At 37.7% G+C, this 16,428-nt stretch overlaps 1 protein-coding gene across 14 annotated transcripts in view; it reads left to right on the top strand.

Moving 5' to 3' along the window:
• The window catches only part of LOC6049317 (calcium-binding protein E63-1), a 199,168-nt gene that overhangs the window by 135,472 nt on the left and 47,268 nt on the right, over nucleotides 1–16,428 (top strand). For all 14 annotated transcript variants that reach the window (XM_038264047.1, XM_038264049.1, XM_038264048.1 and 11 more), the window contains one exon: nucleotides 5,266–5,409. In XM_038264047.1, the coding sequence (XP_038119975.1) occupies nucleotides 5,266–5,409 (144 nt within the window). The remainder of the gene's footprint in view (nucleotides 1–5,265; nucleotides 5,410–16,428) is intronic.

Genomic DNA, 16,428 nt, shown 5'->3' on the forward strand with positions numbered 1-16,428 from the left:
ACCGGCAGTTCCAGTTCACGATGATTTCCCTTCATATGTTAAAAACCACTTATGATTTTGGCACATATTCCGTTTGTCAGCGTTTCCTGTCATTACTAGCGGGAAAAATCTACGTGGAATCAGCTGTGCAGACCTCATGTGTGACAGGAATGCAGGTTGAGCGACTCCCACGGACTAATGATTGGAAAGCAACTGTAAGCCTTTATTCATTTCAATCTACTAAAATTGAGATTTATTCAACAAACAAAAATTACCTAGACCAAATTGGACGAAAATTGAACTGATATAATTTTTTTTTAAACGGGTTGTTCGAGAAGAGTTTGAGAAATTACTGATTGAATTAAAAATTTATGAAGCACGTGAGCTACCAAGGGCGTAAGAGGGTTAAATATGAAAAAAACGTTTAATTTCAACCACTTTTAAACTACAAGGAAAGAAACCGTATATCAAAAAATCGCATTAAATATTTTAAAAATTTGAGTTGTGATTTCATAAATTAGTGCTTCAAGATAAATAGCGCTAGAAAATAGATTTTTAAGGCAAATTGAATGATTATCTATTTATTCACAAGTTGAAAATACTTGTTCTGGAATAAGTTATTTCCCATAAAAGACATTATTTCTGCATGATTTTTTTCCATTTCAACTTTATGGTCACTGAGACAAATTGAAAAGCAATTTTATTGTTGTGGAGCTTAGATTTTTACTGTCGAAACACTTTGATTAAATAAAATGTTTCTGAAGAATAAATATTATTAATATTTTTTTTTTGATTTGATACGATTTGAAACACAGCATAAAAAATAGAAAATTTTAGATTTTTTTTTTCAAAATTGCATCATTTTTCACAAGCAGTCAAGCCATTTGTTGATCCTCACACTAATTTTGACCATTAAAGTTGCTGTTCTATAGAATTGTGTTGCAAAATATCAATCAAAAATAGGATCAGAATAATTTTCGCTAAATTTCAAATTTCCCGGGAATTCTCGGGATTTCCCGGAAAATTTGTTGAAAATTTCCCGTTTCCCTGGAATTTTGCAACCCCGGGAAATTGGAGCTCTACTATTTATAAACTTTGTATGGAAATTTTGTTACGAGGGGGGGGGGGTCTAAAATCCGATTTTTTGCGTTACGTAATAAAAGAACGCTCCCAAAGAGGTGTTATTTCCGCGAGCACTTGTAAGCGAGAGATCTTGAGTTCTTTTCCCGCGCGCAAACGTCATCAGTTTTTCGCGCGCTTTTTCTCTCTCTCTCTCTGGTTTCTTCGATTCGATCGCAGCAACCGGTGCCGTTGCGCGCGTTGCGCGGCGTAACACCAAGCTGTCAAACGTCGTTGACAAGTGCTGCCAGATTTATTGGAGCGACGAAGCTCTAACACTCTTTCAAAACGGATTCTTGTTCTGTACATAATATTTCTGAGAATTTGGTATATTAATATATTGTATTTTTTTTCTCACAAGCTTTCCAATTCTTTCAAAACTGAGCATACTTAAAAAAAACAATTAAGAGAAAAAATCATTCTTCCATCAAATTTTGCTTCTGTAACATTTCTGTGAGTGTGTTTCTTTTTTTCATTGGACTGGTACAAAATTTATTTAAAGTTTTTGTACACATTTTCGACCTCAATTTCTTTTAGTCATTCGACCTTTTTCGATTCGGCCTTATGTCTTTCGACCATATTGCTTTTTTTAAATTAACAACAAAACATTAGGGGGACAAGAAAAAAGGAAATTTTGTGAAAATCTTCAGAAATACCCCCTGGTTCGATTCTTTTTTATCTTTGATGTTTGTATGGCACGGCGTATTTTCTAGAACAACCTTATCAGGAAAAATAGTCATCGCCACTTTCAAATGTGTCTTAGAGGAAATTTTCTCAGCTTTCCAATGCTTCTAAAAGCGAAATGTTTCATCGGGAAATTTCTGAGATATCTCTATTTTAAGTTTTTGGTTTTAAATTCCTTTATTTTTTATTGGAAACTTTATACTAACAGTTCGGAAAACTTATCAAATGATGTGTTTCATGAGTCATTTACTCATCAAGATGTTTGCACATTTTGATGAGTTAGACAAGAAACAACTTTGTAGAAGGTTGAAAACCGCTAAACATTTTGAAAATTATGTTTTGTCAGAGTTTTTGAATATTAGGATTTATTCAGAAATTAAAATCATAAAACAGTGTAAAACTGTATTTTTAACAAGAATTATTTGATAATTACATATTTTTTGTGTACAAATATCACGTGTCTACTCTGATTTAGCTTGTTCAACCGAAAATTTGGCAGGTTTGTGATTGTTAATGGTATTATTGAATTTTAATGGATAAATTTGATATTTTCGCAAACATTAACCAGGAACATAAATACAAATATGATTTGAAATCGAAAATGTAGTACATATTACTGTAGCAAGCTTCAAAAGTCATGTTTTCATGAGTATAAAATAAAGATAAAATTGTATAAAATGTTTTTTGTAGAAAATGCACTTAAAAGTTGCAATAAAACTCGTGTCTTCCAATTCAGAATTCTGAAAACACCGTCACAAACATTTATTTTTGTTTGAACAAAAATTAAATAGTATTTTAACAAAAAAAAATCTAACAGAAACATTCTTTCCAAACTGTTTGAACAAAAATCAAGACATATTTTTTTTTTAAGATGATATTGAAGATGAGAGTCTTATAAACTTCTAAAATATTGCTAATTCCTTGATCATTCAATATAAAAAAAACTGAAACAGTCATTTCATACTAATGAAAAGTATTTCTCCTAAAGTAATTTGCAGTATAATTTCGAGTATAAAACATGTTTTGTATCCATGCAACTAGTTAGTGCTTGATTAAGGAAATATGATATTTATTCATAAAAATCTAGTAATACCCTATCAATCTCAAACCTGTAAAAAATTCGGTTGTATCAGCTAATTCCAAGCTGAATCAGAGCAGACCGGTGTTATTTGTACACAACAATTATGTAATAATCTATTTGTTCTTGTAAAAATAATATTTCAATACGGTTTTATTATTTTATTATTTGAATGAATCCCACATATTCAAAAATTCGGTTAAAACCTAGATTTTCTAAATGTTTAGCGGTTTGCAACCTTCTACAAAGTTGTTTCTTGTCTTATTTTGCACATTTTGGTCAGTAAAATACACATGAAACACATCATTTGATAAGTTTCCTGAACTGTTATTTAAAAGTTTCCAATAAATGATCAAGGATTTTAAAAGAAAAAACTTAAAATAGAGATATCTCAGAAATTTCCCAATGAAACATTTCGCTCTTAGAAGCATTGGAAAGCTGAGAAAATTTCCTATAAGACACTTTTGAAAGTAGTGATGACTATTTTTTCTCCTTAAGGTTGCCTAGAAAACACGCCGTGATGGAAAAATTAGTAAAAATGTATGGGAAAAGCAAACATTTCAAAACTCCACCAAAAGGTGGAGTTAAATGTTGTCAAGTGTGAGATTCTTTAGCAATATTCTGTGACAAACAACTTTGTCGAAGACCGCAAAACGATCCAAGTTGACGCTGACGAGTTATTAGCGATTTAAAGTAGACGTTTTTGCATGAAAAGATTTTTTTTCATCAACTTTAACGATCTATAGACCTTAACCGATTTCGCTCAAAATTTTCATAGTTACTGATTGTAGCCTAAGGTATCAAATCAGGGGGTATCCCTTTTAATTATCACCCTACTAAGCACCCTACTCGTAAACGTGCATAAAATTCATGCATTCACGTTATATGTTCATGTGATCATGAGCAAGGTAAATATTGTTAGAGATACAAAATCACTAAATTTCGTCTCTATACAGAACCGGTCAAAAGTGTATGACCTTGGACGATTTATCAAACTCCAAATTAAAAGTGACGCTTGTTTTTTTATTTATTTGGAAAAGTCTACTTTTAGAGGCTTTTTTGAAAAACTGAGCTACTCATTATTGTTTCAAAGTTACTGACATTTTCATTTAAAAAAACGATTTGAATATGAATGAAATTTGTTGGAAAATTAGATTTTTGACGATCTTTTTTAAGTTCAGGATTGGAATGACTGGAATGAATGTAGTCAAAATCCAGTAGTGCGGAATTCGCTAAATGTTCTCTACATTCACTAAATATGTATTTTATTAGTAACATAAGTTGTGTGTGTGGGCGCTATTTTAAAACAGTGCAACATTAAGTCTCACATCAAATGACATATTTTTCACATGATTTACTTCCGTTGTCAACCCACTTTCCTCTAGCAAACTAAATTTAGCCCATCCAAGTCAAAACGTTAAACTCACTGGAGCGTGGTGATCCAAAACAAACCGCCAAGGCCAAAAGACACCTCTCGCCAAAGATACACTCCACCAACGCAAAACAAGGGGGCAGCTTCAAACGAAAAGTGAAGCCATCTTCCCCACCCCCGAAATCATGAAATTTTGTGGGACTCTTCTTTGGGCGTCGAACTCTCCGCGCTCCGATGCTGTTTGTTTACCAAAACAAAGTCGTTATAATTAGCAGCAATTAATCAACTGAATTGTTTTCTGTGGCTTCAAATACTGCTTGCACTGGCTTTGACCGTTGAACGTTTTCAGCTTTAATGCACAGTAAAAATAGATTTTTTTTGAGTTTTTTTTTTTAATTTTATTTACAATTTAAAACTATTTTACGAATCTTAAATCTTTCAATCTTTTTTATCTATTAATTTTTTTTTCCTGGCAACACTGCCGCCAGCAGAGGAAAATTCATTTTCTCTAAAAGCATTGCCTCAAATTCGACACTAGATTAGATTATGGAAAGTAGAAGGAAAGCGCCAATGATAAGGATATTTCTTTTCCTGCTCGTCATGGCAGCATTGAAAATCCCGGGGTTTCTTTTTTATGTTTTCCCTTTGCAAAATATCCAACTCCAACGGGGAATGACTCCCACGCGGAGCCAGGATTTTATGCTAATGCCCCGAAGGTTTATCAATAAAAAATACGACCTGAGCTCTCGAGAGCTGACTAAAAGCTTTTCCACTTATCCGTGTTTGGTCCGTAAAATCCACCAGATTTAAGATTCCAGAAGCTATCCGAACTTTTATTTTTTTTTTTTGCACCGTCTTCTCTAAAGAGATAAAAGTCGATAGTTACCCCAGTTACCAATCCGGATAACTTTTGAGCAAATAGATTCACACATTCCCGAAACGAGTTCCGTCCCAACCTGTCCTCGAACAAAGCACAAAGTCAGCAAAAAGTTCTAAAGTTCCCCACTCTTTTTTTCAATTCCCCCCTCAACAGATCTGCGGACGGCATTTGACCTGCTCGACCGGGACCAGGATGGTCACGTGACGCCCGAGGAGCTGCAGTTTATGCTGCGGAATCTGGGCATCCACGTGCGCGACGAGCTCATCGACGACCTGCTGCGGGAAGCCAGCCGAACAGGTGAGTTCTGGGGAAAAACGGGAAGGAAACGTTACCTGAGCTGTGTTGAAGACCGGCTTGAAGAAAACTTTGATTATCAGGAATCGAGCTTTTGTAGGAAACAATGATTTTCGTATACAAGTTGAACTTTTCAGCACTCCAATGAGTGCTTTAATAAATCAACGAACAACATTCATCCTAACTGGGTAATTCTCCGCCAACTCACACAGCAGTTGCCCCGACCCCTCTTCGATTTGCGTGAAACTTTGTCCTAAGGGGTAACTTTTGTCCCTGATTAATTTTTTAGTGTGTAACAATGTTGTACAAAGTTGTAGAGCAGACAATTACAAAAAATTTGATATATAGACATAAGGGGTTTGCTTATAAACATCACGCGTACTCGCGATTTTACGAAAAAAAAGTTTTGAAAAAGTTGGTCGTCATCGATCATGGCCGTTCATGGTCACCCGCGACAGACACGGACGACGAAGCAAAGAGAAACGCAAAAAGTAACTTTTTCAAAACTTTTTTTCGTAAAATCGCGATAACTCGTGATGTTTATAAGCAAACCCCTTATGTCTATATATCAAACTTTTTGTAATTGTCTGCTCTACAACTTTGTAGAACATTGTTACACTCTAAAAAAATATCCTGAAAAGTTAGGAAAAACACGAAATTTTAAAATGAAAAATTTTGTTCTAAATGAAAAAATGACCCTTCTGGGTCAATGTAGATTCGAAAAGTACATTAAATTTCCCATAAAATGACATGTTCCAAAACTTTTTACAGTCGAGTAACGGAAAATGGGAGAATTTTTAAAAAGTTTTTAGTGTTTTTTTTCGATGAAAAATACGTTTTTTTCGGAATTCTGACGCCATCAAATCGGGCGTCTAATTTTACATAAAAGTCCCTTTGACACCAAATTTCTATCTCATCACCGTTTCAGGCTGCAAATTATTGAAAAATACCTGTTTTTTCGCATGTTCAAAAATTGAAGGGGTCGTACCGCCCCTCCGTCACGAGATATCAAAAAACGGACCTCGGATTCGTGATCAGGGACAAAAGTTACCCCTTAGGACAAAGTTTCACGCAAATCGAAGAGGGGTCAGGGCAACTTTTCCCGATTTCGTGTGAGTTGATAGAGAATTACCCAACTGTGTACTTTGATTATAAGCTAAAAATTTGAACCTTGAAAAATAGTATTTATTAAAAACTGGTTATGACGAAAAGGAGTTATTACACCTCATCAAGCTTAGTTGGAATCTGTTTTGAAGGAAAAATAAATAAAGACATAGAAAGTCGAACGGAAGAGATTAATTCTATACTTCAACCAGCAACAAAAACTGATACATTTGGTTCCGAATCATTAAACTAATCCGGATTTTCCGGCACATTTCCATCTGACCCCAAACTATCCCTTAAATTTTGATTGACAGCTTGATCTTTGCGGCATTCTTCAACTCGACCACACTCCTTATAGTACTCCTCAAGTGCCTAGTAGTCGCTTTTCATTACAAGGGTTACGTTGCAATTAAAATCTCAAACCTACCCGCCCCTTGAAAGGACAGTACAAACCAGCCATTGAATAATTCATCGGAAAATTTTCCGGGACGCGAAGGAAAAATTCCTGCCGGTGACAAGTCTCGGCGTTTCCTTTCGCCAAATGACAACGAAAGGTGGGCGCAAAAGTTTTTCCCAAGTCCTTGAGGGGATTTTCCCTCCCGAGACCGGGGATTAATTGTGGTCCCTCTCGTCGACATCGCATCCGTTAAGGTCGAGCTAAGACAAAGTTTTCCTAGCGCCTGTCTCTCTCTCTCTGACCCGGCGATGGTAATGGGTTCCGACGTGGTCCCCCGTGCATTCCCAACACGACAGACCCGTAGTTGGTCGGACTTTGACGGCGGGAAATTACTGAACTTGGGAGAGGGGACAGCGGTGAAGCTGATGATGAGTTAATCCGCTTAGGACAGCGGTTTTCAGTGGCCTCTCTTTAGAGAAAGTATTGGAATATTGTTTAATATTTGTTTAGTTACATTTTTCGAATGCCCACACTCAGGTTGATTTCATTTTCAAGTTCTTCTAAAAAGTTCATCTTGAAAAAGATCTTCACTCCCAATTGATCATACGACCACCTTCAAAACCGGCCATTACAACGGCAATGTTTACCCTTCATCATCAATCTTGCTAGACCACCTGACGATGCTCCATAAACTCACCCCTCCTCGAAAGCGACACAACGACAACGCCCACGGTCATAAATAAGTAACTAAATTACACTTTCTTTTTGCCATTAAGCGTGTAATCTGAGGTACACTTTTTTTCCCTCTCACACGACCTGCTCCTCATTCGAAAGGGGTTGCAAAGTTACAGCCAGCCTTCGTAAACTATGGTTTTGCGATTTGAACAACATCTTACTCCGTATATTTCTTCAGTCTACGGTCGTAACGCATGCATAGAGCGTATCCGAGATCTATTCCCATCCCGCCAACTCCAAGAGAAACTTTTCAGGGAATAACAAGAGAATTTACCTTACCCTCTTGAAAAAGTGGAACATGAACGCTTCCGATCTTTCAATTCAAAAAAAGGTTCGAGAGTTTCAAATATACCAAACATAGCGAGGACGAACTGTACCAGGAACAGAACGTACCACCGACTAAACCGTGTTGGGACGTAACTGTCCCCCAAGTAGCCCCGAGGCGTCACCGCTTTGGACCGAAACCAAACGACATCACGTCACGCTCGAAGCACGATGCATGTGTGTGCCAAAATCACGGTGTGTCAAAAAGCGGAAACTTTAAATAATAAAAAAGTTTTTTTTAAACGGTTGACATGACTCAACATTTTTTCTCATAAAAATTATTGTAAGAAAGAAATAACAGGCACCTGTAGTAATTCTCTGGAAAATTTGTTTTTTTTCGAGATTTCTAATTTAGTTTTTTTATGATTTGGATGGAACTTTGTTCTATGTCAAAAGAAGCAATTATCGGATTGGTTTTCAGAAAGACGTAAGATCCATTTGTAAACAAAACACTTTTTGCATCGGTTTTCGACCTTCTTACGATTGACCAATTTCAAAACTACTTGAGATTGTTCATCTACACGTCCTTCAAGTGCCTTAAATTAAAAATAAATGAAATATTGTGTCAATTTGGAGAAAAACGAAAATTAGCGTCGGAGGTTACGGTGGCTCTAACGGCTTTTTGAAAACTCACCCGAGAATTATGCATAGGGGAAATATACCCTTTCTAATCAAACACCTATCTTCGTCATATGGAGAGTTTGATCCTCGATTTAAGCTTCAAAAATACTATTTAGGCTATAAACTTACCAGCAACAGCACCGCCTCGAGTAAGCGCGTCAATTTATGCCATTTACTGGCCAAAAAGGTCAAATTTAATGCACTTTTGATCATAATTTCTATTTTGCGAGACCATTTCTCATCATTTTGGTGGCACACACATTCACACGCAAAATCAGAGATTAACTGCTTAACGAAAGTCGCCATCAATATCTTTTCACTTGCGCTAACGATTTCAAAGCGCTTCAGATATAAAATTGCTTCCAACTACCGGCAACATGTTCTTTTGACCGTTACTTAGTCACTCACTTGAAAAATAATCCCGAAACTAGTAAATAATTAGCAAGCGCCATCAAAAAAACAAACGCGCTAAGTCTTTTGACGTTTGAATTTTGACCATCCATTCCAATCGAAGGCTGAAAAAAACCGAGCGAGAAGCAAAGGCAAATAAAGAACAAAGGGTGGCCACCAACACCACCAACATGCTGGTGCAGCGCCTGTTAGAGTGAGCAAGTGCTGCCAGGAAACTTTCGCTACGAATGCTACTTTTCGTGAGTGTTCGCTTAAAATTTCATCAATTTTGGCAGCACTAAGCAGACCCAAAAGAGCGCGGGAAGAAAAAAACAGAACTAAGCTGAAAATACAAAAATGGGCGTGGCCAAATGCACTCGAATGCATTTTTGCAATATTTTTTTTTAATGCTTGAAAAAGGAATAGCATAACTTTTAATAAAAGTGAAAATAAACAGAAATGTTCACAAAAGTTGCTCTACTCGTTGGTGTACTTGGTTTTAGTGAATTTCAAGGAACAATCGAGATTATCCAGCATCATTCAAACACGACCGCTTATTAGGCTTAAAATGGGCATATTTGCCCTAATAAGTTTTTTTTTGCAATTCCGTCGTGAAACTACTTACTTTTCCTGTAATTCTCGAACGAAGAAATTACCTACAGTAAGCATTTTGAAAGATTGTTTTGATTTGAATGGTGAATTTATTAAATAAATTAATGTTTTACATAAAAGCGTTTTCAGAATTGCAACTCTTTGCAAAACACAATTCTTTCAGCACTCGTTGTACATGTTCAACTCGATAAACCTCGTTGGATAAATGTTTGACTCACGCTGAAAAATCTTCTTTTTGCCACTTGTTGTAATATTACCACTCTGTTTCGCAGGATGATCATACGTAATAGGCATGTGAATTTACGATAATCTGTATTTTGCTGGTACAAATTTTATTTCTTCACTTTGAGGAGTTGTTAGGACCGCAAAGGGAACCAAAAAAATGCTTTGTTGGAAAAACCATTTTGTTATTCGTCCCAATGCACCATCCTAAACTGTAGCGCAAATGAACAAAAAAAAATACCAAAAAATAATAATTCATTTGGGTAATTCTCCGCCAACTCACACAGCAGTTGCCCCGACCCCTCTTCGATTTGCGTGAAACTTTGTCCTAAGGGGTAACTTTTGTCCCTGATCACGAATCTGAGGTCCGTTTTTTTATATCTCGTGACGGAGGGGCGGTACGACCCCTTCCATTTTTGAACATTCGAAAAAAGAGGTATTTTTCAATAATTTACAGCCTGAAACGGTGATGAGATAGAAATTTGGTGTCCAAGGGACTTATATGTAAAATTAGACGCCCGATTTGATGGCGTACTCAGAACTTCGAAAAAACGTATTTTTCATCGAAAAAAACACTAAAAAAGTTTTAAAAATTCTGCCATTTTCCGTTACTTGACTGTAAATTTTTTTGGAACATGTCATTTTATGGGAAATTTAATGTTCTTTTCGAATCTTCATTGACTCAGAAGGGTCATTTTTTCATTTAGAACCAATTTTTTGATTTTAAAATTTCATGTTTTTTCTAACTTTGCAGGGTTATTTTTTAGAGTGTAACAATGTTGTACCAAGTTGTAGAGCAGATAATTACAAAAAATTTAATATATAGACATAAGGGGTTTGCTTATAAACATCACGAGTTATCGCGATTTTACGAAAAAAAGTTTTGAAAATGTTGGTCGTCGTTGATCATGGCCGATCTTGGTCATCCGCGACAGACACGGACGACGAAACAAAGAGAAACGCAAAAAGTAACTTTTTCAAAACTTTTTTTCGTAAAATCGCGATAACTCATGATGTTTATCCTTATGTCTATATATTACATTTTTTGTACAGTAGTTGTTCGGTAACTGGGCGTTGTTTAACTGGGCTGCTTTTTAACTGGGCGCTCGATAACTGGGCCGTAGCCCAGTTAAAAAGCAGACAAACGTCAAAAAACCAAAACAAACCGAAATCACCGAGGGGTTAATGGATGCAAAAATCATGGTCAGCAAATAAAAAAACTTTTTTCAAACTTTTATGTAATTTCAAGTCACAATTGAAGAAATATGAAAAGTGATCATTGTAAACAAATTTGAGTAACTTTTATTTTTATATTTCATCAAATAAATACTATGCATCGGTAGTCCCCTCGTTATTTTTCGTTCAGCCCAGTTAGCGAACAGCATTCGATGACTGGGCTACGTTCTCAGCCCAGTTACCGAACAACTACTGTAATTGTCTGCTCTGCAACTTTGTAGAACATTGTTACACTCTAAAAAATAACCCTGCAAAGTTAGAAAAAACACGAAATTTTAAAATCAAAAATTTTGTTTTAAATGAAAAAATGAGCCTCCTGGGTCAATGAAGATTCGAAAAGAACATTAAATTTCCCATAAAATGAAATGTTCCAAAATTTTTAACAGTCGAGTAACGGAAAATGGGAGAATTTTTAAAACTTTTTTAGTGTTTTTTTCGATGAAAAATACGTTTTTCGAAATTCTTAGTACGCCATCAAATCGGGCGTCTAATTTTACATAAAGGTCCCTTTGACACCACATTTCTATCTCATCACCGTTTCAGGCTGTAAATTATTGATAAATACCTCTTTTTTCGAATGTTCAAAAATGGAAGGAGTCGTACAGCCCCTCCGTCACGAGATATCAAAAAAGTTACCCCTTTAGACAAAGTTTCACACAAATCGAAGATGGGTCGGGGCAACTTTTCCCGATTTCGTGTGAGTTGGTAGAGAATTACCCATTTATGAATTGAAATTTTAGTACTACAGTTCAGATTTGATTATCCAAAGGCCGAGGAAAAATTTCACTTCAGATAAGGCTGGTACAAATATTTTTAAAAGTTTTTGTCAACCCCCCCCCCCTCCCTTCAAACTTGGTCCGAAAAATCAGGGGGCAAAAGAAAATTTTTACAATAAACTTCAAAATTTCAATGAAAATTCAAGTGCAACCAGCTGAAATCAAATTAAAATACATTCTTCTGCGTTTAAAATCATTTTTAGCGTGTTTGGGTTTATGAAAAAATCTAAAGATTTTTTGAAAATTTTCGATGCAAAATCTTTTTTTCGATACAATTTTTGTTTTTGTCTGATCTTACATTTTTTGAAAACTAATGATTGCAAAACAACTGAACTAGAGGGACAAATTTTTTTTGAAATATTTGCATCGGCCTAATCAAATAACGAAAAAATGATACATATCTTATCAAATTGTTTTTCCTATAACTTTACCAGAGACATCAAATCGATCAGAATATCTTTCTCAGGATACAGATTTTCAAATATTCTTATGTTCATTTTTTTTTCAATTCAATTAGTTTTTATTAGTAAATAATCAATTCACAATTTCGTAATTCTTATAACCTAATAGAGTTTTGGAGTACCTTTCAACTATGATTTGTACTATAGTTCATTTTGATGTAATTGGATATTCTAACAATGGATTTGCCAACAGAAGGAAAAATTATTTTAAAAAAACCTTCTAAATTTGCTAAGGAAAAGGATACAGATAGAAAAGCTTAAAACTAGATCACAGTTTGTTTTGTCTTTTGACGTCGAAAAACTTCGCTGCACAAGGCAGCTTATCCGTTGTAGATATACTTCATCATAAGCTCACTCAGAGCTTGGAATTGTTCTGCCTTGTTCCGGCAGGCACGAAAGCGCGTGAGCATCTCTCCAGCAAGAGCGAAAAACTCGGGAAGCGTGAAGAGATCATCTCCGGTAACGTCTGCTTGTCCCGGTGAAGTACCGCTCCCAGAAGCGGCTACTCTAGCGTACGAACCTCCCAACCGGGAGGGAACGCTGGGTTGGTCGGTGGAACCGCTCCGCCGCCAGCTGCTGCAGCGTTCGTGCTCGAAGTCTTTGGAGGTTGGCGGGACGCTGGCGCTTTCTTCTTCTTGTCCTGCTCCTCGAGGTACTTTTCCGCGCGGCACAGCCACGGAAATTCGCCGTGTGGTTTCCACCACAGTTCGCACACTTGACGCGCGCTTTGTGCTGCTGGGCGTTTTCCCCAGCTGGTCTTTCCGCGGAAGATTGCACCTTTCGGTGAAGTGGGTCTCACCGCACTTAACGCACCGGGGCGGAAGATTACAGTTTCTTGAACCGTGTCCGAATTTTTGACAGCGGTGGCATTGCGCTGCGTCGGTCGGATTCTTCGTGTAGAATCGCCACGTCACGAAGAAGCCGTCCAGTGCTTTGATCTGCCGTAGGTCCTGGATTTTGACCGACCCACGATCGAAGTATAGGAGGTACAATGTGTACGTACCTGTCACCGTTGTCGATTTCGAGAGCACCTTAACCTCTCGAGGCTTAACCTTGACGCCCGACAGGTGTTCTTCCAGGTCGGAGATCGGGCGGTCCGGATATCCCTGAAGGACGATCTTCACTGGGACCTTCTCTGCTGGGTCAAATGTGAAGAATTTGAAGTTTCGCAACTTCAACTTCTTCTCTACCAAGTCGAAATTCTGTTTTTTATGCGTAATCACTTGCACCGAAGTTTTACTAATTTTAAGACAATATTGGAGCAACTCGTCAACATCGTCCGCCAACATATCCAAAACAAAAATTGGAGGTGGTCGTCGTTCCTTCGGAGAGTTACACTTTTTCTGCTTTCCTTGCTTGCACGCAAGTTCATCATCGTCATCGTCGTCCCCAGCACTGCTGCTGTCACTGGCGGTGTTGTTTTCTTCTCCACTCAGCATCTCAAATTCGTTGCTGGTGGGAACGTTGGAAGTGGTTGTTGTCGTAGTGCTGGTGGACTGCTGCTGCTGCTGCTGGTCGGAAGTACTTCCGGATGCCCGGGTCGATTGTCTCGTCCGTACTGGGGACTCACGTGGACGGTATGACACGTGTAAAAGAAGGATCGGTGACGTCACCGGGCACGCTCCGTGCGCGATGGCGGTCGATGCGGCGTTGGTATGTTTACCTTTCTGCACTCTGCCGGTAGATGAACTTCGCGGGTTTTTCGAGGCCGCACTCGAACTGCCACGGCCACGGCCGGCCCTTGGCATGCTGGAGCAGCAAACTCGCGGGTAAACACTGTTAATTACGGCGAAAAAATCGAAAAGTTTGAGGAGCTCCGAACAGTTGACTGTTGCTGGCTGGTGTTGCCAGTCCCGATGCTTATGTTCATTTTGTATGACCAGCTCGCAAAATTGTATTGAGCCTTAAAATTAAAACCGATGATGTAATAAGTTTTTTTTTTACACCGGGAATGCAAGTTTAAGTGAAATAAAAAAACAAAAAAGGTCTATTTACGAAAACGTAGAAAATTACTCTGCCTTCAAATTAACCAAAAAAGAATTGTCAGTTCTATCTCTTCTGAATATGTCAAAAACCGGTAACATTTTTGTTCATAATAATTCAAGCTTAAGTAACACCGTGATTACCGTTGAGATTAGCGGGTATGGGTGGTACAAAAGAGGACACTCAGCGTAAAAATTGCCACTGGAAAAAAAGGGAAAAGGATGCTATTTTGTGTGTGATCACAGCGGTAGGAACAAGCAGTGCTAACTTAACACCAGCGATCAAACTAGAGTGTTTTATTTATGTATTTCCTACATGATTTTGATGTTTTACAGCGATATAAATGGGTTTTCATTATTGCTTTTAGTTTGTTTATTTTGAGTTTTTTTTTTTAATTGGTCATATGAAAGCCAATAGCCTTTAAAAAAGACTCTAAATTTGTTCCAAATAATTAAATTTATAAAAAATTTCATGAACACAATTTATGTAATCAAACGGCAATTTACCCCAACATAAGCCACCCACTGCTAGTCATTAGTAGCGGAGCGAAGTAGAATGACATTCACGGGTCGAACCGTGCTGATTACCTGTGTCCACCGGCACCAGCCGGCATGAGTGCCGGTATATCAAACGAGTGGCTATTAGCAATCAAGCCCCGGGGAGGGACTCGTCCTGTTTTTCTTCTTCCTTGGGGTGTGCCACTTTGAGTGTTTGGTGAAAGCGTTCGGAGCTTTTTGTTTGTCTCAAGTTGACGAGGTTATGGCCATATGAACTGAAATAAAAAGTACGATTTTTTTATTATCTTAAGTCATCTGAACAATAATTAGCTTACAAATTTCCTAAATTACATCTGAGTCAAAAATCTTTTTCAAGTGTTGCCAGTTTGTGCTTTTTTATGATCCTTTAGAAGTCTTTCAAATGAATTTCAAAATTCTTGAATGATACACGGAGAAAAAAGAGTTCCCAAAATCGTGAACAAGCGTTCATGAAATTGGGAACCACGAACAAAGTGTTCCAATTCCATGGTACGATTTTCAAAAACGTACCATGGAATTTGAACACTTTGTTCGTGGTTCTCAATTTCATGAACGCTTGTTCACGATTTTGGGAACTCTTTTTTCTCCGTGTATGCTAAACTGAATTTTGATCCAAAATTCACTTTGCTAATTGCTTCAACCAAAATTATGACGAAAGCACACCATCAAATCCAAATGAAGACATTACTTGCCAGCCAATCGTATGGTCAAAGTGGGTCAAACGTGTTACCGGACACCCACACCGACCCCTTGACCGGAACCGGAAAAGGTCATGTTGGCGTAGGATAAACCAACCGAAAACGACAATCATCGGTCGATATCCAAAACCCAATCAAACATCGTATGGGGTTTCCTTTTGGCTTGGCAAATAGATTTGGTTCCTGAAGCACTTCAAAGACCAATCTCCGAGTTCCCGGCCACGGAAGACAAGGAAGGGCAAACTGCTAATCGATTCCGGACACACACACACGAGTGCGTTGCAGTGTAGCCTGTAAGGTCAAACCAATCCACGCCCACACGTGGTCGATCACGTGGCCTTCGATAAGGACTTGCGTCCAACTTGCATGAGCTAAACAATTCGACACGTGATCGGAAAGGTCAAGCCATAAAATGCAGAGAACTTTAATGTCTCGGCTCGTCATCCCAATGGAGAAGCGACGAAATCAAGCAATTGAATTAGTGTGTGAAGGCCTCCAGCAGGATTCCTGAGGACGAATCGTGGAGGATTTTGTCCGACCAAAAAAAGGACGAAGAAATTACGAAGCTTCTGGGGGACGACAAAAATGGCGAAAGAATCCAATGGGGACGACAGGAGACAACAAATTTGGAGAATTCGTGTTTTATTACGTTGACCTGCTCACAAAGGAACTGATTTGGAAGGGAAGAGAAATTCCCTCTCTTTTTATGGCGAGGGGAGTTGACCTGTGATGATTGTGCACTGATTTCTTGAATTCAACAACATTTGGCATTCTCCAACTGGTGTAACTTTGAACAATTACCCCTCTGTTGCCAAACTAACCCTGATGTTCTGAAAGATCAAACCAGCAGGAGAGCAATTCTCTACGAATTCGGCTGAAATCGACCATTTTTATTTTTTGTATTTTTTGCTTTCTTTCGAGCTTTGT

Source organism: Culex quinquefasciatus, chromosome 3, assembly GCF_015732765.1.
Source record: "Culex quinquefasciatus strain JHB chromosome 3, VPISU_Cqui_1.0_pri_paternal, whole genome shotgun sequence".
Classification (NCBI taxonomy): Eukaryota; Metazoa; Arthropoda; class Insecta; order Diptera; family Culicidae; genus Culex; species Culex quinquefasciatus.